Raw genomic sequence first — 26,187 nt, forward strand, 5'->3', positions numbered from 1 at the left:
GGTGATAGGTTCAATTATACTCAAACTTCAGCATCATACAATATGCCTTTATAACACACTTGCCCATGTACCCTCTGAATCTAAAATTGAAATTATAAATGAAAGAAATGGATATGAGAACTTTCATGAAGGGTTGGCCTGCCCCTTCACACCTGTGGGTATATCTTGTCAGGTGGGACGAGAGACTGAGAAAAGAAATAAGACACAGAGACAGAGTATAGAGAAACAACAGTGGGCCCAGGAGACCGATACTCAGCATACCAAGGACCTGCACTGGCACCGTTCTCTGAGCTCCCTCAGTTTTTATTGATTATTATTTGCACTATCTCAGCAAGAGGAATGTGGTAGGAGAGCAGGGTGATAATAGGGGGAAAGTCAGCAAAACAACATGTGAGCAAAAGAATCTATGTCATAATTAAGTTCAAGGGGAGGTACTATGCCTGGATGTACATGTAGGCCAGATTTATATTTTTCTCCACCCAAACATCTCAGACGAGTAAGAATAACAAGACAGCACTGCTGCCAACATGTCTCGCCTCCCGGCACAGGGCGGTTTTTCTCCCATCTCAGAACTGAACAAATGTACAATCGTGTTTTATAGCGAGACATTCAGTTCCCAGGGGCAGGCAGGAGACAGTGGCCTTCCTCTACCCCAACTGCAAGAGGCTTTCCTCTTTAACTAATCCACCTCAGCACAGACCCTTTATGGATGCTGGGTTGGGGGATGGTCAGGTCTTTCTCATCCCACGAGGCCATATTTCAGACTATCACATGGGGAGAAACCTTGGACAATACCTGGCTTTCCAAGGCAGAGGTCCCTGCAGCTTTTCACAGTGCATTATGCCCCTGGTTTATTGAGAGTAGAGAATGGCGATGACTTTCACCAAGCATACTACTTGTAAACATTTTGTTAACAAGGTATGTCCTGCACAGCCCTAGATCCCTTAAACCTTGATTCCATACAACATATGTTTTTCTGAGCTCAAAGTTGGGGCAAAGTGGCTGGGGCAAAGTTACAAATTAACAGCATCTCAGCAAAGCAATTGTTCAAGGAACAGGTCAAAATGGAATTTCTTATGTCTTTCCTTTCTACACAGACACAGTAACAGTCTGATCTCTTCTTCTCCTTTCATTTCATATTTGTGTTTCTGTCTGGTTTGGCAGATAAGCTTGAAACTCAGGAGGCACATTTGGAAACCTTAACTTACCATATTATACTACTGTTCTCTTTCTGCATTCATCTACTTAGGATAATGGCCTTCAGCTGCATCCATGTCACTGCAAATGACATGATTTTATTATTTTTTTAGGGCTGCGTGGTATTCCATGGTGTCTATGTACCATAAATTCTTTATCTAATCCCCATAATACTTTTATCCACCTAATGCTTGGGATGGCCGGCAATAGACATTCCAAGTGTTTCCCCAGGGTTGCCCCACTAGTTTTTAGTGAATAATTGTTGAGAGATTGAACTTAACACCCACTGCCAGTTGCTCTTAAACAGTTGTATTGATGAGATTATGCTAACTTTTGAAGACTTGTCATTGTTACAGCAACACCTTGATGCCTTATGCAATCTTCTTCAATCCAGAGCATGGGCAACGAACCCACAAAACATGCAAGGCCCCGAACTTTCTGTAAAGGTCTTGGGGGTCACTTCGTTGGGCAAAACATGCCTTATCTCAGGTACAGTCATTGACAAAATACAATTTTCTGTGCCTAGAACAGTTAAATTGTTACAAAGTTTCCTAGGTCTTTTAATGACACTGACAGGCTTTTATTCCACATTTAGCTCAATGTTTGTGTCCACTATTCTCACTAGTAAAGAAGGGGTCTTGTTGGTGCTGGGATAAAGAATAAGAGGAAGTGTTGGGAAGGTTAAATACACATGGTTCAGGAACAAGCCTGAGGTGCCCCCCTTAGCAGGATACCAATGTCTTTAGATGTGACCATAAGCCCTGAGAGGACAAGTTGGGCCCTCTGACAAGTCCAGCATGGGAGAATAGAATTCCTCTAGAATTTTGGCCACAATATTGGAAGGGTGCTGAAACCTGCTGTTCCCCACCTGAACAACAGGTGCTGGGAGTATATAAGTCCTTGCAGCAAGTTGAAGCCACAACTGCTGCTTTGCTGGTAACAGTGAGAACAGGTCTCCCTAACAAGGGTGGAATAGAAGGCTTGTTTGTCAGGCCTCCCTCAACTATTGCCCAGGCCTCCACTTTACAAAAGTGGCTTGTATATCTGAAACGCTGTAGTGCCCTCTCCATAAGTCCCTTGGGAGATGAACTGCATGCCACATTAGAGCCAGTACAGTATGACACCAATGCTCCCCCATTGTGGAGCCCCAACAGGAGATGTCTCCAATGGTACATGAAGACACAGACCCTATTCCTGAAAATGTTGGTACTCAAATTGGTCAAGCCAAAGTAACCTGTGTGTATGGACAACAGTAGCTGTCAACTAGCAGATACCATATGATTTGAGACAAGAACACAGCAAAGTAGTCACTAGACAGATCTCTGAGCTGCATGGTTGGTTTGTACTTATGAGCTATCACCTGTAGTTTTCTGTACAGACCATTGGGCAGTATTTAAGGGTCTTACAACTTGGCTCATCCAGTGGACCCAGGATGACTGGCATGTGCTGAGAAAAACCCTGTCGGGGGCTGCCATAGGGAAAGACATTTGAAAAAGGAAACAGGAACCCACTGTGAGTCTAATTGTATATCATGTTTCAGTACACTGGTCAGATTTGCCCCCGATAATATAAAAGTTGATACTCTAGCAAAAATTGGAACACTAGATCCCTCGAAATCCTCTGAACTAGTTGATTAGGTGTGTAGACATAGTGAGTATTACAGTGCATAGTAAGTATTAAGTGGCCTGGCAAGTAGCAGGGGGAACAGGATTGCCTCTGTTTATGCAGATTCAGTGGTAACAGTAACAAACTGTTTCGTTTGCTACTGCTGTGCCCTTGCTGTATCCCACATACACTGGGACAAGTACATAAGACAAAAGACAGCCACCTTTGTGACAGACTGGCAGAGAGATACATTGAACCCCTGCCAGTAAGCTTGAGACAAAAGTATGTGCTAACATGTGGATACTGCCATGGGATTGTTGCAGGCCTTCTCTTGCAAAAAGGAAAATCAAACAGCCACTATGAAGGATTTGGAGCAACTCCGTGTCACGTATGGATATCCTTGATGTATTGATAGCGACAAAGGCATATATTCCACTGGGCACGATGTCCAAGATTGGGTGCGTAAAAATGACAGAGATTGAAGATTTCACTTACCCAATCCCCAAGGGGCACAGTTAACTGAAAAGAAAAATGACATTTTAAAGGCACAGCTGTGAGCAATTTGCAATACAATACCTTGCATGCAGGGGTAAAGATTTTGCCTCAGGCCATTTGAAACATTAATTCAATTGAAATAAATACAAGGCTAACACCATACCAGCAATTTCTATTAGGGTCTGGGACAAAACACTCCACAGGCCAATAACTGGAAAATGGCCTTTTTCAAAGAGAATTCTGGGTAGCTGTTTCACAGGGTCTTTTGCCACACCTGTAACCTTAAAGATAATATCAACACTTTTATCACTTAGGCAACATGTTTGGCATGAGCCCCTAGCCCATAGTGTTCAGGCCGCCTATGTTCTAATCAACAAAGATGAACCTAGATGGGAAAAAATGTCCCATTAAGTATCTTCTAAACCTGTTTTTTTTTTTTTTTTTTTTTTTTTTTTTTTTTTTTTTTTTTTTTGAGACGGAGTCTCGCCCTGTCACCCAGGCTGGAGTGCGGTGACCGGATCTCAGCTCACTGCAAGCTCCGCCTCCCGGGTTCACGCCATTCTCCCGCCTCAGCCTCCCGAGTAGCTGGGACTACAGGCACCCGCCACCTCGCCCGGCTAGTTTGTTTTTGTATTTTTTTAGTAGAGACGGGGTTTCACCGTGTTAGCCAAGATGGTCTCGATCTCCTGACCTCGTGATCCACCCGTCTCGGCCTCCCAAAGTGCTGGGATTACAGGCTTGAGCCACCGCGCCCGGCCTTCTAAACCTGTTTAAAGTTTTTGTTCCTGCTGCTGATCTGCTTTATGAAAGAAGAAATGAAACTTTTCCTATGGTGGGCTATTCTGCCATCTCCTTCTCCCAGTGGCTTTCTTCTTGGTTTAGATCTGGGGGTTCATGGTAGCAAAAGCTGTAATTAATTCTTGATCTTGTACTTGTCATAGGTATCACTTCTTGTTGTTTGTGCTGCTGTTGTGGTCTTTTCTTGCAATTGGCAAATAAATTTGCAAAATACGTGGCACTGGATGACTCCCTCTGAAAGCTCAGAGACCATCACAGAAGAGGTGAGCACATGGGATTTTAAGAGCCAGATTAGAGGAGTGGAATGTGAGAACGAGAGTGATTTTATTACAAATGCTGATCTTCAGTGACAAATGTAACTTCAGACTAACCCCAAGTCTGAGGAGGCCTGCACATATCTAGTTGATGTATTACTCTTTATGTAGGAACACTGATTGGCTGTAATTTTCCTCCAAAACAACACTTGATGCTGTTGTAGGAATCACAGGCTGTGATGTGTGTGGACACCTACACATTCTTTCCAAAGCATGCACACTTTTTCCCCAAAGTAGAAGCCCTGAATCTGGGGGGTTCTTTTGCAGAGATCTACCTGTCTTGCAGTTACCCAGGACCATGCTTCCTTCTGTAAGCTCCTCCAATAAACCATCCTATATTGAACAACCAGATTTGTCTGCCTCCTTTTTGGTTTATTGGGCATGTGGGGGTTGCTTTGCCTATATATGACCCTTCCATGGACATTTAGGACTTTATTTATACAAAAATGTTAGTAAGTCAATATATAGTGACAGAAATGAAATAGATGTTTCACAGTCATAATGTGGGAATAGAGCATTTATTGAAAAACAAACAAACAAGCAAACAGAATTTAACCTTTTGTAGTGATTAAAGCATTTTACGTTATATTTGTGATGGTGATTTACAATCATCTGTAATATCTGACACAAAGTAATATGTCAACATTTCTCAAATTTTTTTCTTGTAATTGGTGAATTTTAAAGAATGTAGATTGAACCTTAATACAATTATTTAAAAATGTACTAGGAAAGATTGTGTTGGAATTAAATGTGTTGGGAGAATATGTTGGAATTAGACATGCTTAATCCTAGCAAGTGTCTAATTATTTAGGAAAGCTGTTTTTCGGTATCAATTTAAACTATACAAATGCTCACCCTGTGACCAAAAATTCTTGTAAATATACACATCAAATAAATGTATTCTTATGACCACATCAATTCTATTGTGGCCAAAACATGAAAACTATCCAGATGTTTGTCAATACTAAAGTGGATAAATTACAATATAGTGAGGTAGATAGCTTTTGCCTAATATACAGGTGCCTATGACTTTCTCCCGTACATCTTTTACGTTTATATTGAAGTACTCTTCCAATGGGACACTGCCAGTCCACACTACCTACAATCACCTCCATTTACCTGATGTATTTTAGCTCTTACCACATATCAAAATTGAACCTTTCATGTTTTATCTTTTTCTATCTGGACCATATTTACCATCTAGGACGTAGCCTCCATGAGAGTGTAGGAATGTGTCAATTACATTACGGAATTATTATCTCTGGGGCTTAGAATAATGTCTGACATAACGGAACATAAAAAGATTTTTAGAATGGGTAAATCAACGAAAGAAAAGAAAGTTGCACATCTGTGTCTTAAACATTTCTTGGATCATCAGGGCAATGGGACAATTTAAAGAATCTAAGTTAAAGAATTTGTCCAGTTTTAATGAATGAACACAGTCAAAGTACAACCTGGAAGATGGGTAAAAAAAAAAAAAAAAAAAAAAAAACCGCTTCAGTGTCTAAAAGCCACATCACCTCTTACCACAGAAAAGAGACTCCTGCCTAGGCATAATGCTAAAGGAGCACAAGTATGACATCCAGAACAAAGGGATGATCCTTAGGCAAGATGGTGTTTCTGTCATTCAGATTTTCCTTTGATCCACTGCAGAAACCTGTGGCAAGCTGTTGTGGCTGGTGGTGCCTAAAAATGAGTGTGTCCACTGAAAACGTGGGTTTTTGAACATTTCACTGAAAACCAGGAGATGAGGGTAAATTCCCATGTCACTATAAAAACATGGAGCCACATGTCCAAAGTAAAGTGAGAATGAGCCAGAATTTAATAAAGTGTGAAGATAAGAAACAAGCCATCCAAAAACTCACATAAAGCAACCAAGAATGGCTTGAAAAAATGAATGTTTTGGGCAATCACAAATAAGGTTTGCTTTACATTTTTTATCTGTGTAAGTTCCACCTTCACTAACTTGAAATATGTGAGTCTAATGTTCTCTGACATGCATAGTTTCTTATAAGAAATCAGCTTTTGTCTAATTGAGGATGCTTTGTAAATTGAGTCACTTTTCTCTTTACCACATTCAAGATTCTTGTTTTTGTCTTTGTTTTTCAAAAGGTTGATTCTAATGTGTGGATCTCTTTGAGTTTATCCTTCTGAGAGCCCTCAATAATTCTTGGTTTTGTTGATTAATGCCTTTCATCTTGTTTAGAAAGTGTTAAGTGATTATTTTCTTTTAAAAAGTTACTGCCTTTTTTCTCTCTCCTCTCCTACCTTGAATTCTATAATTGCAATGTACATATATGTGATGTTCAGTCACCCGTGTTTCAGAATCTGTATATTTTTCTTCATTCCTTTGCCTCTTTGATAGTCAGACTGGATAATTAACATTAACCTATGTTCACATTTACTGATTGTTTTGTGTACTCAAGTCTACTGTTCAAGTCCCTGTTGATTTTTGCATCAGTTATTGCAACGTTCAGATTGATAACTACTTTTGGCTCATTTTCAAAATTTCTACCTCATTGATATTCTCCATTTGGTAATGCCTCATCTTCCTGGATTATTATGGTAGCTTGTATATATTTTTCTCTAACTCTTTTAAATATGTCTAAACAGTTATAAAGTTTCTGTCTCATAAGTCGAGTGTATAGATGTCTTCAGAGACAGTTCGTTAATTTCTTATTAGTGGGCAATATTTTCATATTTTTGTGCATGATTTGTAACTTTTGTTCAAAAGTGGGCATGTGGGATATAGTGCTGTGACACAGGAGATCAGATTCTTTCTCTTTGAGATTTTGTAGCTAAGTATCATGAGTTTTAATTGTTTGTTTCTTCGGGCTGTTTTGTAATCTATATTTATAACACGCCATTATTTGCTGTAAACAAACACTGGAGTCTCTTTTATGATGATTTGACAGAAATATACTTGTTTGCCTTTCCCATAAAAATAAATCTCCAGCTGTCAAGATGACAGATTAAAAGATACCCTGGCATCCCTGCTCCCACAGAGGTGCAACTAGAGACAATTTGAAGTCAAGACTATCACTCTTAACTCATGAAATTCATGAGACAAGCAGAGATACTCCGTGGGCCCATGAATCTGTGAGAATTTATGATTGATGATATCATTTGGATATTTGTCCCACTCAAATCTGTTATTGAGATGAAATCCCCAGTGTTGGAGGTGGGGCCTGGTGGATAATGTTTGGGTCATTGAGGTGAATTCTTCATGGCTTGGTATTTTCTTCATGATAGTGAGTTTTCACGAGATCTGGTTTTTGAAAAGCATGTGGCATCTCCCTCTCCTCTTGATCCCACTCTCACCATGAGACATGCCTGCTCCCACTTTACATTCCACCGTGAGTGAAAGCTCTCTGAGGTCTTTCCTGAAGCTGAGCAAATGCTGGTGCCATATTTTCTGTACAGCCTGCAGCACTGTGAGCTGATTAACCTTCTTTTCTTTTCTTTTCTTTTTGAGACAGTCTTGCTTTGTTGCCTAGGCTGGGGTGCAGTGGCGTGATGGCCCACTGCCATCTCCTCCTCCTGGGTTCAAGCGATTCTCCTGCCTCAGCCTCCTGAGTAGCTGGGACTACCGGTGCCCGTCATCATGCCTGGCTAATTTTTTGTATTTTCAATAGAGACGGGGTTTCACCGTGTTAGCCAGGATGGTCTCAATCTCCTGATCTCATGATCCACCTGCCTCAGCCTCCCAAAGTGCTGAGATTACAGGCGTGAGCCACTGTGCCCAGCCTAAACCTCTTTTCTTTGTAAAACACCCAGTCTCATGTATTTCTTTATAGCAAGAAAGAATAACCTAACAGAAAAGAATGGTACTTAGGAGTGAGGCATTGCTATAAAGATACCTGAAAATATGGAAGGGACTTTGGAAATGGGTAATGGGAGGCTGAAAGAGTCTGGATACTCAGAAGAAGACAGGAAGATGAGGAAAAGTAGGTGGTATTTCCCCTTTCACCCTATTGCTTCTGCTTTTGGCATGTGATGTGCCTGTTCCTACCTGTTCGCCTTCCACCATGAATAAAAGATGCCTGAGGCCTCCCTAGAAGTTGAGCAGATATTGATGCCATGCTTGTGCAGCCTGCAGAACTGTGAGCCATTTAAATCTACTTCCTTTATAAATTACCAGGCCTAAGGTATATCTGTATAGCAATGCAAAAATAGCTTAATGCACCTGATAAAAACAATGACCATTTTAGAGCCCCTCCTTCAAGTTGGCATAATGCCACTCACACAGAACTTCTCCAGACCCAAGTTTTCTGAGGTGGGAGGGAAAAACTGGAGGTAGGCTGTAAATGATCTCACGAGTCTGAAAATCTTAGGAAAGCCCATTGTGTTCTCATCTCACAGAATCCATTGGGAGTGCTAGAAAAGCTGAAAAGCCTCTCATGGGGTGAATGAGGGACAAAATTTAAGTGCACTGAGTGTAGTGATTAGCATGTGGATCTAACAGTGATTAGCTGTTCTGCATCAGGTCAGAAGGCTTCCATGCAAAGGAGATTACCTTGTGCCATAATTCTGCAGAGGACACACTGCACGAGAAAGTCCAAAATTATAGCTGAGTTTCCCACAAAGACCACATGCTTGTGTAAAGCCTATCCTGCCCTGGAAACAATTAAAAGGTCAATGATTAAGTTTCAGTGATCATTTAAATCTTCCCTCAGATTGGAAAACATTAACAAGACTGTGACATAGTTCTGGTACAGGATTTAGTCCAGTGCTCACTATAAGTCTTATCCAGACGAGAAACAACAGCAGGGTAACATGTTAATTCTGCTGTATTGTATTAGTTCTAGAGCTCACTATAAATTTTGCCCTGAATAGGAAGTGCCAACAGGTCTAACATCACCAAAGAACACATAAAAAAGCTGGAAGACACGGCTGTCTCCTCAGATTTAAAAAACTTAAAAGTAAAGATGCAACAACTGTGATAACTAAGGAAAATCTGACAGAAGTAAAAGAAAGCAAGAAAGCCCTAGTAATGGGCCCCAAACAATTAAAGATCTATGAAATATCTAACAAAGAATTCAGGATAATTTTCTTAGAGAAGTTCATAGAATTACAAGAAATATTTATAAAACTGAACCAAATTTAAAAACCATCCAAGAATGAAGTAAGAAATTAGAAAAAAAATAGAAATCCTAGAAATAAAGAGTACTATAACTGAAATTTAAAAAATTATTAGACATATTCAACAGCAGACTTGATAAAACAGAGAATCAGCAAGATTGAAGACAGAATATGTGAAATTTACCCAATCAGAGAGAAAAAGAAATATTTCAAAAAAGTGAAGAAGACCTTCAAGAATTATGGGACATCATCAAACAAACTAAACCCCACATAATTGGAGTTCCCAATGGAGATGAGAAAGAAAAGTTCTTAGAAAGCATATTTAAAGAATAATGGCTGATAATGTTCCAAATCTGGAGAAAGATGACAGCATCCATGTACGGGAAGCTCAGAAGCCTTCAGTTAAATTCAACCAAAAGAGGTACAATTCAAGGCACATCATAAACGAATTATCAAAAATCAAAACAAAAAATACCCAAAGCAGCAAGAATAAAACATAACATTTTATAGAGCTCCAATACAGCTGTCACTGGATTTCTGATAGAAAGTCTGCAGGTCAGGAGACAATATGATAAAATATTCAAAGTGCTGAGGGAAAAAAAATTCAGACAATAATACTATATTGGCCAGTTGCAGTTGCTCATGCTTGTAATTCCAGCACTTTGGAAGGCTCCACCAGGATTGTTTAAGCCCAGAAATCAAGACCAGCCTGGGCAACATAGTGAGACCCCCATCTCAACAATAAATAAATAAAAATATTAGCTGAGCATGGTTGCATGTTCCAGCTACTCAGGAGGCTGAGGTAAGAGTAACATTTGAGCCCAAGAGTCCAAAGCTGTAGTCAGCTGTGATACCACAACTGCACTCCTGCCTGGGCAATAGAGATCCTATCTCAGAAAAAAAAAAAAAAAAAAAAAAAAAAAAGAGAGACTACTGTACCCATTGAAGCTAATCTTCACATACAAAAGATAAACATTGCAGGAAGTCAGGGACCCGGAAAGGAGGGACCGGCTGAAGCCATGGCAGAAGAATATAAATTGTGAAGATTTCATGGATTCATTTATCACTTCTCCAATCAATACTCTTGTGATTTCCTATGTCTGTCTTTACTTTAATCTCTTAATCCTGTCATCTTTGTAAGCTGAGGATGTATGTTGCCTCAGGACCCTGTGATGATTGTGTTAGCTGCACAAATTGTTTGTAGAGCATGTGTGTTTGAACAATATGAAATCTGGGCACCTTAAGAATAGGATAGCAGTGATGTTCAGAGAACAAGGGAGATATCTTTAAAGTCTGGCTGCCTGTGGGCCAGGCAGGACACAGCCATATTTCTCTTATTACCAAAAACGAGTAAGAGAAGTATCACTGAATTCTTTCCCCAGTAAGGAATGTTAATAATTAACAGCTCTGGGAAAATAATGCATTCCCAGGGGAGGCCTCTGAAATGGCCACCCTGGGAATGTCTGCTTTATGCAGATGTAGATAGGGACGAAACATGCCCTATTCTTCTGCAGTGCCCCCAGGCTTGCTAGGATTAGGAAATTCCAGCCTGGCAAATTCTAGTAAGACTGGTTCTCTGCTCTTGAACCCTGTTAAAATATTTATCAATGACAATGTGTACACAGTGGGACATGAAAGTTCATTAGTGATTCTAGTTTCACCCTGACCTTGTGATCTCGCCTTGACCTCCTGCCTTGTGGTCTTTTGTTGCCCTTAAAGCATGTGATCTCTGAGACCCACACCCTATTTGTACACTCCCTCCCCTTTTGAAAATCACTAATAAAAACTTGCTGGTTTTGTGGCTTGGGGAGCATCACAGAACCTGCCGACATGTGATGTCTCCCCTGGACATCCAGTTTTAAAATTTCTCTCTTTTGTACTCTTTCCCTTTATTTCTCAGACCGGCTGACACTTTGGGAAATAGAAAAGAACCCACGTGAAATACCGGGGGCTGGTTTCCCTTGATAGATAAATACTTTCCCAAACAAAAGCTGAGAGAATTTTTCAATACCAGATGTGTTTTACAGGAAATGCTGAAAATAATTCTTCAATCTGAAAGAAAAACATATTGACATGTAACAAAGGATCAGATGAAGTTATAAAACTCACTGATAAAAGAAAGAACACAGAAAACATCAGCCTAATACTGTAATTGTGGTAGGTAAACCACTTACATTTTAAGTATTAGGACTTAATCCAAAAGTATTAACCACAATAAAACTACAACAGTTGGTGAGATAGGTAATATAAAAAGATATGATTTGAAATACCAAAAAGTCAAAATGTGGTAGAGATAATGTTAAAGTGTAGAGTTTTTTTTGTTACTTGTATTTGTATTAAAAGTTAAATTGTTATCAGTTTAAAATAACATGTTATAATTATGAATTTTTTTGTAAGCATTATGGTACCTACAAAACAAAAACCTATAACAGATACACTAAAAATTATAATGTATCACAAAAGAAAATCACTTAACCACAAAGGAAGACAGTAAGAGAGGAAAAAAGGATCTACAAAACAACCAGAAAAGTGGTAACAAAATGGCAGTACACAACCCTTACATATCAATAATAACCTTGAGGGTAAATGGATTAAATTATTTAATTAGAAGACATATAGAATAGCTGAATGGACTAAAAACCAAGACCAAATACATGCTGTCTACAATAAAAAGTCACTTAATCTGTCTACAAAGACAGATTGACTTAAAGTGAAGTGATAGAACAAGAAATACCATCAAATGAAAACCAAAAAATCACAAGAGTAGATACATTAGATAAAGCTGACTTTAAGTCAAGCATGGTAAAGAAAGATGATGAAGGCCATTATACAGTAATTAAGAGGTCAATACAGCAAGAAGTTATAACAGCTATAAATAAATATGTACCCCACACAGGGGCACACAAATATGTAAAGTAAATACTAACAGACCTACAGGGAGAAATGGACTATAATCCAATAATAATAGAAAATTTAAGCACCACATTTTCAGCATTTAAAAAAAAAAAAAAAAACCGACGAAAAATCAACAACAACAAATAAGTGGAGTTAAATTGCACTCCAGCAAAAGTAATTCTAAGAGGGAAGTTTACAGCAATAAATACCTACATGAAAAAAAGAACTATTTCAAACAAACAATCTAATATTATATATCAGGGAACCATAAATGCAAGAAAAAACAAAAGGCACAAAGCAGGAAAGTAGTAGAAGGGAAAAAATAATAAAGATCATAATAGAAATAAACAAAATAGAAAATTTTAAAAATAGAAAAGATGAATGAGACAATTGGTTTTCTGAAGATAAAGTCAACAATTTGTTTGTAGACTAAGAAAATAAGAGACAAGACTCAAATAAATAAAATTAGAGATAAAAAGGAGAAATTACAATTGATATCACAGAAATACAAAGGATTACAAGAGACTATTAAGAATAAATATTTGCCATCAAAATGAAAAACCTGGAAGAAACGAATAAATTACCACATACATAAAACCTACCAAGATTGAATCATGATGAAATAGAAAAACTGAAAAGACCAGTAATGAGTAAGAAGATCGAACTGGAAATAAAAACTCTCCCATCAAGGAAAGGCTCAGGAATGGATGGCTTCACCATTGAATTCTTCTTCTTCTTTTTTTTTTTGGAAACAGAGTTTCACTCTTTTTGGCCAGACTGGAGTGCAATGGCGCGTTGTTGGCTCACTGCAACCTCTGCCTCCTGGGTTCAAGCGATTCTCCTGCCTCAGCCTCTCCAGTAGCTGGGATTACAGACATGCGCCACCACGCCTGGCCAATTTTGTATTTTCAGTAGAGACAGGGTTTCTCCATGTTGGTCAGGCTGGTCTCGAATTCCTGACCTCTGGTGATCCACCCACCTTGGCCTCCCAAAGTGCTGGGATTACAGGCTTGAGCCTCCACGCCCGGCCTTCACCGTTGAATTCTAACAAACATACAAAGAATTAACAACAATACTTCTCAAACTTTTACAAAATGTGGAAGAGGAGGGAATTCTTCCAAAATAATTCTACAATGCCAACATTAACCTGATACCAAAAACACAACAAAAAGAAAACCAACAACCAATTTCTCACATGAGCATAGATGTAAAAACACTAAAAGAAAAAAACACCAGCAAATTGCACCCAAAAACACTTTGAAAAGATTATTTACCATACACAACTAGGATTCATCCCAAGGATGCACAGGTGGTTCAATATAGTCAAATGAATAAACAAGACACATCACATTAACAGAATCAAAATAAAAAACCATGTGGTCATTTCAACACATGCAGAAAAGTATTCAGTGAATAGAACAACTCTTATGATACAAACTCTCTACAATTTAGATACTAGAGGAACACACTTCAACACAATAAAAGTCATAGATGGGAAATCCACAGCTAACATCAGAGTGAAGGGAGAAAGTTAAAAACCTTTTCTCTGTGGTCTGTAACGAGGCAAGTATGCTCACTTTTACCACTTTCATTCAGCATATTACTTGAATTCCCAGCCAAAGCAATTATGCAAAAGAAGGAAATAAACATTTAAACTGGAAAATAAGAAGGGAAATTGTCTCTGTTCTCTGATGGCATGATCGTATGTATAGAAAATCTTGACTCCTTTAAGAAACTAATAGCAATAATACTTTCATTCAGTAAAGGTGTAGGATAAAAAATCAACATACAAACATTAGTAGCATTTCTATATGCTCATAACAAGTATCTGAAAAAGAAATCAAGAGAGCAATCTCATTTATAACTGCTATTGAATAAAATAAAATACCTAGGATTAAATTTAACTTAGGATGTGAAGCATTTCTACAATAAAATTATAAAACACTGATGAAACAAATTAAAGATATCAAAAAAGATATCCTGTGTTCCTACTTGGAAGAATACTATCATTAAAATGTTCATATTATCCAAAGTGATCTACAGACTTATCATAATTCCTATAAAAATGGTAATGAAGTTCTTCATAGAAATAAAAAAGTGCAATATATAAATTAAATCACAAAAGACCAAAATAGCCAAAGTAACCTTCAGCAAAAATAAATAAAATAAAGCTGGAGACATCACGTCATCTGACTTCAAATGTACTACAAATATATAGTAATCAAAACAACGTAATACTGACAAAAAAACCAAAAACAAACCAAAAACAAACAAACAAAAAGCCTCCCAGGTATTTAGACCAATGGAACAGACTAGGGAAACCAGAAATAAATCCATGCTAAAAAGCTAGCTGATTTTCGACAAAAGTGCCAAGAACACACATTGGGGAAAAGATAGTCTCTTCAGTAAATGATGCTGGGAAAAGTGTACAGCCACAAGCAGAACAATAAAATTATTTCTTACCACATTCAAATATCAACTCAAATAGATTAAATACTTAAATGTGGCCGGGCGCGGTGGCTCACGCTTGTAATCCCAGCACTTTGGGAGGCCGAGGTGGGCGGATCACGAGGTCAGGAGATCAAGACCATCCTGGCTAACACGGTGAAACCCCGTCTCTACTAAAAAATACAAAAAAATTAGCCGGGCGTGGTGCCGGGCGCCTGTAGTCCCAGCTACTCAGGAGGCTGAGGCAGGAGAATGGCGTGAACCCGGGAGGCGGAGCTTGCAGTGAGCCGAGATCTGGCCACTGCACTCCAGCCTGGGCGACAGAGCAAGACTCCGCCTCAAAAAAAAAACAAACAAAAAAACCCTTAAATGTAGGACCCACAATTATAAATTCACTAGAAGAAAACACATGGGAAACGCTCTATCATATTGCTCTTGAGAAGGAGTTTTTGTATAGAACCTCAAAAGCATAGGCAACATAAGCAAATATAGACAAATAAATGATATCAAACTGCAAAGCTCCACAGCATACAGAAGCAGCATATTATCTACCGAAAAGCTACATGACAATCAACAGAGTGGAGAGACAACTTATAGAATGGGAGAAAATATCTGCAAACTATACAAACATCCAGAGTATATAAAAGATTCAAGTCTATTTTCTCATTGATCTTCAGGGTGTTTTTTAATCCATTATTGAAAATGGGGCATTTAAATCTCCAACTCTTGTTGTGGGATTATCTAGTTCTTTCTTCATTTCTGTCAGTTTTGGCTTCACATATTTTATTGCTTTTTTACTTCCATATTGGCTGACAATTGTTAAATCTTCCTGTGGAACTGACTCTTTCATCAACACAGAATGTCTCACCTTACATGTCTAAGTGTGTGGGTTTTTTTGGCTTTTGTTTTTTAAAATTCTTTTTTAAAATTTTGTAATTGCAACTACAACTTTATTATATCTGTTGCTTGCATGTTTTCATTTCTTTGCTTTTACACAATCTGTTTCTTTGGATCCAAAGTGACTGTGGTGCAGACAACATGTATTTGTGTCTTACTTTTATAATGTTTGACAATCTCAGCTTTTAAAATTTAATTATTTAATGTTTTTATACTTAGTGTCAATAATTATATAGCTGAGTTTATATTTGCCATACTATTTTTGTTTTCTGTATATCACCTGTGTATTTTATTATTTTTTCTACCTATTCTGCCATTTTGCATTAAGAAAATATTTTTATGTAACATTGCAATTTATTCTATGATTTTTAAATATATATTTGGAGCTATTCCTTCTTTCAGGGCTTCTGACACACATCTTAACTCATTAGAATCTGCTTTACATTTATACCGACAATATTGATGAGTTATATGAATGCTAGTATATGTATTTCTATTTCTCTTTTTCATTTTGTGATATTAATTTTATACTTATATCTATGTGTTATAACTAATTTTATACTTATATCTGCATGTTATAAACTTAATATATTTTACACTTTTTATTTTATATAATTTTATTTCTTTTAAAGAGGCTGACAAAAGAAAAAAAGCAATTATACATCTACAAATCTTGTCATATGAACTTTCCTATTTTCCGTTTCCGGATTTCCTCATTTATTCCAGAATATTCAAGTTATTTGAAATATGTCAGAGAATATTTCTTTATTCCAAAACAACTTTGTTATCACTCACCTCTTTAGTTATTGGTAAATATATTCCATTTATATTTGCAATAGTTCCAGCAATGCGATACTATTTTTATTGTTATACATTCATTTTTGAAAATAAGATGAGAAACAAAAAGGAATATGTATACATAACATCTTTTATAACGACATGATTATCTTTACTGGTGCTTTTGTTATTTTATGTAGATTTCAAATTATCATCTTTGGTCATTTGATTTCAACTTAGTTGAAAGCAACTCAGTGTTTATCTGGAAAGGGCTTATTTTACATTTTTTTTAATTGATAACTTTCTTGTTCAGAGGATTCTTTGATGATAGTTTTTCTCTGAAGAGTAGACAAAAATTTTTGAGTAGAGTTGAAAGGCTTACACAAGGGCAATCAAATTAAGATCTTAGCAAATTGGATTGCAAATGAAATCATATTGATAGCAGCTAATGATATATTGAACTGGATTGGAGAGGGCAAGAAGAATTTAACTTGTGGACAATCAAGTCTGAGAGTTGGGTAGTCCCAACTCTCAGGCCTGCAGAACTGAGGCCAAATGGAGGACACACTTTTTAAAGGATTAAAGACAATGCAGGAGAGCACAGCATGCTGAACCTAAACTGGCAGAGATTTTGCACTGTGCTAAGATCCATAAACTTATAGAAAGAAAAGTCACCATTTTAACTATAACAGTTTAACATAAAGTATTCAACTAACAGCAGATTGCAAATATGCAGTCATTAATTATAATTAATATTAGGTTTGGTTATGATAGAATTGTGTTTGATGGGTGTTACAGGAGCAAAAGAAACATCCCTTGCTATGAAGTAAGTGCTCCATTACTGAGTGTTTAAAATAAAACCCTCCTGTGAGTGGAAGCCACAGATGCAACCGAGGGATGTGGTTGTAGAATACGCCACCAGAATAGCTTGATACTTCACATCTAAGAGAGATCTCTTGGCATGGGCAGTTCATATCCACTCTTGTTTAAAATGGAGGTGTCCTTCTGTACTCTGTAAATGCACCTGGACAAATTAGTGGGAGAGGTAAAAAGTAGTCCACATTTTGCTCCCACGTCTGGTGCTCTGGCTCAGAACTGTGTCCTCAGGAAGACAGAGCACGTTGCCCATGTAGATCTAATAGAGGTGACATTTTTCTGATTCTCACAAAGGTGCTTATGGTCTACTTCTTACTCCAAAAATTAGAGACCACCAGGGAACATTTGTGAGGGCTACCATGAATTACTTGAAACAGCAGAGATGCTTTGGGAAATCTAACATTGTGGTCTCATCTTGAAGGCTGAGCAATTGAGAGATAGCTGTTTTGTCTACTAGGACAGAGACCATACAACCCACTGAGCAGAAAATACCTAGAGAAATAAGCTCACACATGAAAAAGTTTGGAGCACAGTTGTTTCTACAGTGTTTTCTAGGAATTGTAAAATTCCACTTTCCTTTTGGTGGCTCTCTTTCTTACAATCACAAGGTCAGGGCTTGCAATCTTTCTATAGCTGACGTGAAAATTATAAACCTGGAGGGAGATGAGCTGATGGCATTGCTTCCACACGAGTGTGAGCTTCATCTTAAAAACATAGGCTCACTCCAAAGACTCAACTGAGTGACTGACAGCATTGTTAACAGAGACTGTCAGCGTTGTTAACAGAGAGCTCAAGACTCAGGTGAGTGGTGAGATGAAGCAGGATTTACTCAAGGAACAGCTAGGATAATTCTTTTTTCATAATTTCAGTCATATCTCGCTGAATCATAACTGAAAACAATAGATATTTTCAGATGAAAAGATACATTTTTTCACTCATGAGTCTATAATGTATTAATTTTGAAGATACTTTGGTAATTTTGTAATACCATGTTTGAATTGCATTTGCATTATACGTCTTGTTTTACTAACTTTTCTCAGTTTAACTTGCTGTATGTACTCAGGTGAAATTTCATATTTTATTTTAAAAAATAATTATTTAATTTAATTTAATTTCCCTTCTTCTTCCCTTCCCTTCTTCCATTACAAATGGTAATTTCATATTTTATTTTATTTTTTAATTATACTTTAAGTTTTAGGGTACATGTGCACAACGCGTAGGTTTGTTACATATGTATACATGTGCCATGTTGGTTTGCTGCACCCATTAATTTGCCATTTACATTAGGTATATCTCCTAATGCTATTCCTCCCCCTGTACCCCTACCCCATGACAGGCCCCGGCGTGTGATGTTCCCCTTCCTGTGTCCAAGTGTTCTCATTGTTCAATTCCCACCTATGAGTGAGAACATGCGGTGTTTGGTTTTTTCTCCTTGCGATAGTTTGCTGAGAATGATGGTTTCCAGCTGCATCCATGTCCCTAAAAGGACACGAACTCATCCTTTTTCATGGCTGCATAGTATTCCATGGTGTATATGAGCCACATTTTCTTAATCCAGTGTATCATTGATGGACATTTGGGTTGGTTCCAAGTCTTTGCTATTGTGAATAGTGCCGCAATAAACATAAGTGTGCATGTGTCTTTATAGCAGCATGATTTATAATCCTTTGGGTATATACCCAGTAATGGGGTGGCAGAGTCAAATGGTATTTCTAGTTGTAGATCTTTGAGGAATTGCCACACTGTCTTCCACAATGGTTGATCTAGTTTACAGTGCCACCAACAGTTTAAAAGTGTTCCTATGTCTCCACGTCCTCTCCAGCACCTGTTGCTTCCAGATGTTTTAATGATCGCCATTCTAACTGGTGTGAGATGGTATCTCATAGTGATTTTGATTTGCATTTCTCTCATGGCCAGTGACAGTGAGCATTTTTTCATGTGTCTGTTGGCTGCATAAATGTCTTCTTTTTAGAAGTGTCTGTTCATAACCTTTGCCCACTTTTTGATGGGATTGTTGGATTTTTTCTTGTAAATTTGTTTAAGTTCTTTATAGATGGATAGATCACAAAAATTTTCTCCCATTCTGTAGGTTGCCTGTTCACTCTGATGCTAGTTTCTTTTGCTGTGCAGAAACTCTTTAGTTTAATTAGATCCCATTTGTCAATTTTGGCTTTTGTTGCCATTTCTTTTGGTGTTTTAGACATGAAGTCCTTTCCCATGCCTACATCCTGAATGGTATTGCCTAGGTTTTCTTCTAGGGTTTTTATGGTTTTAGGTCTAACTTTTAAGTCTTTAATCCATCTTGAATTAATTTTTATGTAAGGTATAAGGAAAGGATCCAGTTTCAGCTTTCTACATATGGCTAGCCAGTTTTCCCAGCACCATTTATTAAATAGGGAATCCTTTCCCCATTTCTTGTTTTTGTCAGGTTTGTCAAATATCAGATGGTTGTAGATGTGTGGTATTATTTCTGAGGGCTCTGTTCTGTTCCATTGGTCTATATCTCTGTTTTGGTACCAGTGCCATGCTGTTTTGGTTACTGTAGCCTTGTAGTATAGTTTGAAGTCAGGTGGCATGGTTCCTCCAGCTTTGTGCTTTTGGCTTAGGATTGTCTTGGCAATGTGGGCTCTTTTTTGGTTCCATATGAACTTTAAAGTAGTTTTTTCCAATTCTGTGAAGAAACTCATTGGTAGCTTAATGGGGATGGCATTGAATCTACAATTTACCTTGGGCAGTATGGACATTTTCACAATATTGATTCTTCCTATCCATGAGCATGGAATGTTCTTCCATTTGTTTATGCCCTCTTTTATTTCATTGAGCAGTGGTTTGTAGTTCTCCTTGAAGAGGTCCTTCACATTGCTTATAAGTTGGATTCTTAGGTATTTTATTCTCTTTGAAGCCATTGTGAATGGGAGTTCACTCACGATTTGGCTCTCTGTCTGTTGTTGGCATAGAGGAATGCTTGTGATTCTTGCACATTAGTTTTGTATCCTGAGACTTTGCTGAAGTTGCTTATCAGCTTAAAGAGATTTTGGGCTGAGACAACGGGGTTTTCTAAATATACAGTCATGTCATCTGCAAACAGGGACAATTTGACTTCCTCTTTTCTTAATTGAATACCCTTTATTTCTTTCTCCTGCCTGAATGCCCTGGCCAGAACTTCCAACACTATGTTGAATAGGAGTGGTGAGAGAGGTCATCCCTGTCTTGTGCCAGTTTTGAAAGGGAATGCTTCCAGTTTTTGCCCATTCAGTATGATATTGGCTGTGGGTTTATCACAAATAGCTCTTACTATTTTGAGATACGTCCCATCAATACCGAATTTATTGAGAGTTTTCAGCACGAAGAGCTGTTGAATTTTGTCAAAGGTCTTTTCTGCATCTATTGAGATAATCATGTGGTTTTTGTCCTTGGTTCTGTTTATATGCTGGATTATGTTTATTGATTTACATAAGTTGAGCCAGCCTTGCATCCCAGGGATGAAGCCCACTTGATCATGGTGGATAAGCTTTTTGATGTGATGCTGCATTTGATTTGCCAATATTTTATTGAGGATTTTTGCATCGATGTTCATCAGGGATATTGGTCTAAAATTCTCTTTTTTTGTTGTATCTCTGTCAGGCTTTGGTATCAGGATGATGCTGGCCTCATAAAATGAGTTAGGGAGGGGCCAGGTGCGGTGACTCACACCTGTAATCCCAGCACTTTGGGAGGCCAAGGCGGGCAGATCACAAGGTCAGGAGATCGAGACCATCCTGGCTAACATGGTGAAACCTCGCCTCTACTAAAAATACAAAAAATTTAGCCAGGCGAGGTGGTGGGCGCCTGTAATCCCAGCTACTCGGGAGGCTGTGGCAGGAGAATGGCTTGAACCTGGGAGGCAGAGCTTGCAGTGAGCTGAGATCGTGCCACTGAACTCCAGTCTGGTCAACAGAGCGAGACTCCATCTCAAAAAAAAAGAGAAAAATTGAGTTAGGGAAGATTCCCTGTTTTTCTATTGATTGGAATAATTTCAGAAGGAATGGTACCAGCTCCTCCTTGTACCTCTGGTAGAATTCAGCTGTGAATCCATCTGGTCCTGGACTTTTTTTGATTGGTAGGCTATTAATTATTGCCTCAATTTCAGAGCCTGTTATTGGTCTATTCAGGGATTGAACTTCTTCCTGGTTTAGTCTTGGGAGGGTGTATGTGTCCAGGAATTTATCAATTTCTTCTAAATTTTCTAGTTCATCTGCGTTGAGGTGTTTATAGTATTCTCTGATGGCAGTTTGTATTTCTGTGGGATCAGTGGTGATATCCCCTTTTTCATTTTTTATTGCATCTATTTGATTCTTCTCTCTTCTTTATTAGTCTTGCTAGCAGTCTATCAATTTCGTTGATCTTTTTAAAAAAAAAAAAACAGCTCCTGGATTCATTGATTTTTTTTGAAGGTTTTTTGTGCCTCTATCTCCTTCAGTTCTGCTCTGATCTTAGTTATTTCTTGCCTTCTGCTAGCTTTTGAATGTGTTTGCTCTTGCTTCTCGAGTTCTTTTAATTGTGATGTTAGGGTGTCAATTTTAGATCTTTCCTACTTTCTTTTGTGGACATTTAGTGCTGTAAATTTCCTTCTACACACTGCTTTAAATGTGTCCCAGAGATTCTTGTATGTTGTATCTTTGTTCTCATTGGTTTCAAAGAACATCTTTATTTCTGCCTTCTTTTTGTTATGTACCTAGTAGTCATTCAGGAGCAGGTTGCTCAGTTTCCATGTAGTTGAGCGGTTTTGATTGAGTTTCTTAATCCTGAGTTCTAGTTTGATTGCACTGTGGTCTGAGAGACAGTTTGTCATAATTTCTGTTCTTTTACATTTGCTGAGCAGTGCTTTACTTCCAACTATATGGTCAATTTTGGAATAAGTGTGATTTGGTGCTGAGAAGAACGTATATTCTGTTGATTTGGGGTGGAGACTTCTGTAGATGTCTGTTCTGCTTGATGCAGAGTTGAGTTCAAGTACTGGATATCTGTGTTAACTTTTTGTCTCGTTGATCTGTCTAATGTTGACAGTGGGGTGTTAAAGTCTCCCGTTATTATTGTGTGGGAGTCTAAGTCTCTTTGTAAGTCTCTAAAGACTTGCTTTATGAATCTGGGTGCTCCTGTATTGGGTGCATATATTTTTAGGATAGTTAGCTCTTCTCGTTGAATTGATCCCTTTACCACTATGTAATGGTCTTCTTTGTCTCTTTTGATCTTTGTCAGTTTAAAGTCTGTTTTATCAGAGACTAGGATTGCAACCCCTGCCTTTTTTTGTTTTTCAATTACTTGTAGATCTTCCTCCATCCCTTTATTTTGAGCCTATGTATGTCTCTGCATGTGAGATGGGTCTCCTGCATACAGCACACTGATGGGTCTCAACTCTTTATCCTATTTGGCATTCTGTGTCTTTTAATTGGGGCATTTAGCCCATTTACATGTGTTAATATTGTTATGTGCGAGTTTGATCCTGTCATTATGTTGTTAGCTGGTTATTTTGCCTGTTAGTTGATGCAGTTTCTTCCTAGCATCAAAGGTTTACCTAGTCAAACCTCAGCAATGGCGGATGCCCCTCCTCCAGCCTGGCTGCTGCCTCCCAGTTCAATCTCAGACTGCTGTGCTAGCAGTGAGCAAGGCTTCATGGGCGTGGGACTTGCTGAGCCAGGTGCGGGATATAATCTCCTGGTGTGCCATTTGCTAAGACTGTTGAAAAAGTGCAGTATTAGGGTGGAGTGTCCCGATTTTCCAGGTACCATCTATCATGGCTTCCCTTGGCTAGGAAAGGGAAATCCCCCAACCCCTTGCACTTCCCGGGTGAAGCAATGCCCTGCCCTGTTGTGGCTCACACTCTCCATGGGCTACACCCACTGTCCAACCAGCGCCAATGAGATGAACCAGGTACTTCAGTTAGAAATGCAGAAGTCACCCGTCTTCTGTGTCAGTCACATCGGGAGCTGTAGACCAGAGCTGTTCCTATTCAGCCATCTTGGTGCCTCCCCTTGTTTTTTCTTTTTCTGATTTCAACTTGACAGCAGAACTCAACTGTGCTGATGGTGCAGATGCATGTTGGTGGGAACTTTTCATTGTGTGATTCTGACATTTATGATAAATGGATTCACTTACTAAAGTTTTGTAGAGAGAGCAATAACCATTTAATCACTTAGATGATGTTTCCTTTATAAAATCAAACATATCTGGTGGTTTTAAAGCAATTATTTTTTTAACCTCAGTCACTTATGATTATTAGAGAAGAATACTAAGTGTCAAGATGTTTGCATTGCCTTTCATATTTTTATTTATGGGACAGTGTAATGATATGACTTTGAATCTATAACCAGACACACTTTCATCCCCCCCAATTTGTGCTCATTTACTGTTTTTTATATTTCATGCATGAAGCTAAATTGTTTTTACCCATGGATTAAAGTAAAATGACACAATGATACCTGAATCCTGTTCAAATAACATGAAATGGAAACTGCAAAATTGTTTTGCAAAATTTTACAAGGTAAGAAAACTTGAGAGGCATTAGCTTTCTCATTGGAGACAGACATTCTTGTATCAAGTAAAGTCTCAGGAAAAAGAACCATGTGTGACTATTTTAATGCAACCTCTTGGTTGAAATATAATGATTAAAAGTAGTGTTTATCTTGTTGATAACTGAGAGGCAAATATTAAAAATTTTGTTTTGAGATGAAGAGAGTTCACATGATAAATCTCTGGGATGTGAACTAAACTGGGAGCGCACCAGGACCATTTCTAAGACATACAGTGAATTAGGGTTTGGGTAAACAGAATAGCGTTCCCCATTCCCTAAAAAAGATACTTACATCCAAGTTCTTAGATACTGGAAATACATTACAATTCATGGCAAAGAGAATATAAGGCTGCAGATGGGATCAAAACTGCTGATATGCTGATGAAAAATAAGAAGACTATTATGAATTATCATGGTGGGTCCAGTAGAAGCATAAGCGTCAAAAACCATGGAAGAATGAAGAATAAACCGTATCAAAGTGACAGATCGTGAGAAAGACTCAATTGGATATATTTTTGTTTGTTTTAGTGAGTCTTTCCACTTCAGTACATGTTTTACTCAATTCACCTGTGCAAATGTGATTCATTTTATATGCTTGTCACTGAATTGGGTGCTAAAAATAAAATGAGAGAACATAAAATAATAAAAATATGATTTCTAAAGATGGAGGGCAAAGGACATTAGGAATACAGTGTGCACCCTATACAAGCATGATTGCAAATGTAGTCATTGCATATATATATATACATATATATATAATTATTTGGTTTAGAAAATAGTGCAGGAGGTACATTATTAAGAATTTATAGTCAAGGTTAATCAAGAATAAGTGAGTAAAATAAAAATAATAATGACATTAATAATTTCAAACACTGAATAAAGAACATTGATGATATGAAGTCAATTTGTTTTTCATATCTACAAAATATGTTTCTTCTATGCCATTAGGATGAACACAGTTTTCACTTATGTTATCTTTTAAAAAGTATCAAGCTAGCATTGGAATCTCAGCTAACATTTTCCTTCTTCTCTTCCACATTTTTACATTCTTTCAGGATCACAGGCCTAAGACCCATACCCTGGTCACCAGTCATTTGGCCTTTGTCCACCTAGTAATGCTCTTCACTGCAATGGAGTTTTTGTCTCCAGACATGTTTGAGTCACTGAATTTCAGAATAACTTCAGATGTAAAGCTTTGTTCTATGTGCACAAGGTGATGAGGGTCCTCTCCATCTACACCACCTGCCTCCTGAGCATGCTGCAGGCCATTACCATCAGCCCCAGAACCTCCTGGTTAGTAAGATCTAAACATAAATTTACAAAATATAATATCCTGGGCTTATTCGTTTTTTGGTTTAGCAATTTGTCTTTCAGTAGTGACATGATAATTTACACTGTAGGTTATTACAATGACTCAGATAATTTTGAATATCAGCAAATATTGCACACTTTTCCCAGTGAATGTCATCATCAGGGTGCTATTTCTTATGCTGTTGTTATGCAGAGATGCCTTCTTCATAGGAATCATGTTCCTCTCAAGTGTATACATGTTGATTCTTTTGTCCAGGCATCAGAGGCACTCCCAGCGCTTTCACAGCAGCAGCCTTATGTTAAGGACCTCCCTAGTGAAAATGGCCACCAAGACCATCCTCATGCTGGTGAATTTCTTTGTGCTCATGTACTCAGTGGACTTCACCCTCTCATCATCCACAGTGCCGTTATGGGTATTTGGCCCTGTCATCTATGGTGTCCACAAGTTTGTGGTCAATGCCTATGCCACTGTCAGTCCTCTGGTGCTAATCAGATCTGATAAAAGAGCCGTCAATATTCTGCAAAAGTTTCAATGGAAGTGCCATCTATTTTTAACAAGTTGGTGATAAAATTTTCTAAAAATTATTTCTTCATAATCAATTAAATTATACAAAAAGCACATAACTTTCTTTCTGATTTCAATAAAATATGTGAATTGTACTTTTATAATATCTCAACATCTTTTAATTTTTTGGTGCCAAGAACTATGTGCTTTCCTCAGTTCAATGTCCACTATGATTTTGTATTCTCAAGGTCTGCCTCTTACCCCTTCATTTTAATTTTACCTTTATACAGGAAAACGTTATTTTCTTCTCGAGTACACTCTTAGGTGGCTCCTATTGGCAAACAAACCTCTCAGTTTTAATTTTTGAAATTATTTTAATTTTTCTTCTTTATTGAAGATATTTAGCTACATTCAAATTCTAGCTTGAATAAAAAATT

At 37.9% G+C, this 26,187-nt stretch overlaps 1 protein-coding gene and 1 pseudogene across 1 annotated transcript; one reads left to right on the forward strand and one right to left on the reverse strand.

The window, feature by feature from the left end:
* Positions 1-296: 296 nt before the first annotated feature.
* LOC126964083 (uncharacterized) lies at positions 297-906 on the reverse strand (annotated as a pseudogene).
* A 23,996-nt stretch (positions 907-24,902) lies between these two features.
* Positions 24,903-25,811, forward strand: LOC126929692 (putative vomeronasal receptor-like protein 4). The gene is given in 3 exon segments (XM_050746291.1): positions 24,903-25,098; positions 25,101-25,344; positions 25,346-25,811. Coding segments are annotated over 3 exon segments (906 nt in total).
* Positions 25,812-26,187: the final 376 nt, after the last annotated feature.

The sequence above is a fragment of the Macaca thibetana genome, chromosome 10 (genome assembly GCF_024542745.1).
Source record: "Macaca thibetana thibetana isolate TM-01 chromosome 10, ASM2454274v1, whole genome shotgun sequence".
Taxonomy (NCBI): Eukaryota; Metazoa; Chordata; class Mammalia; order Primates; family Cercopithecidae; genus Macaca; species Macaca thibetana.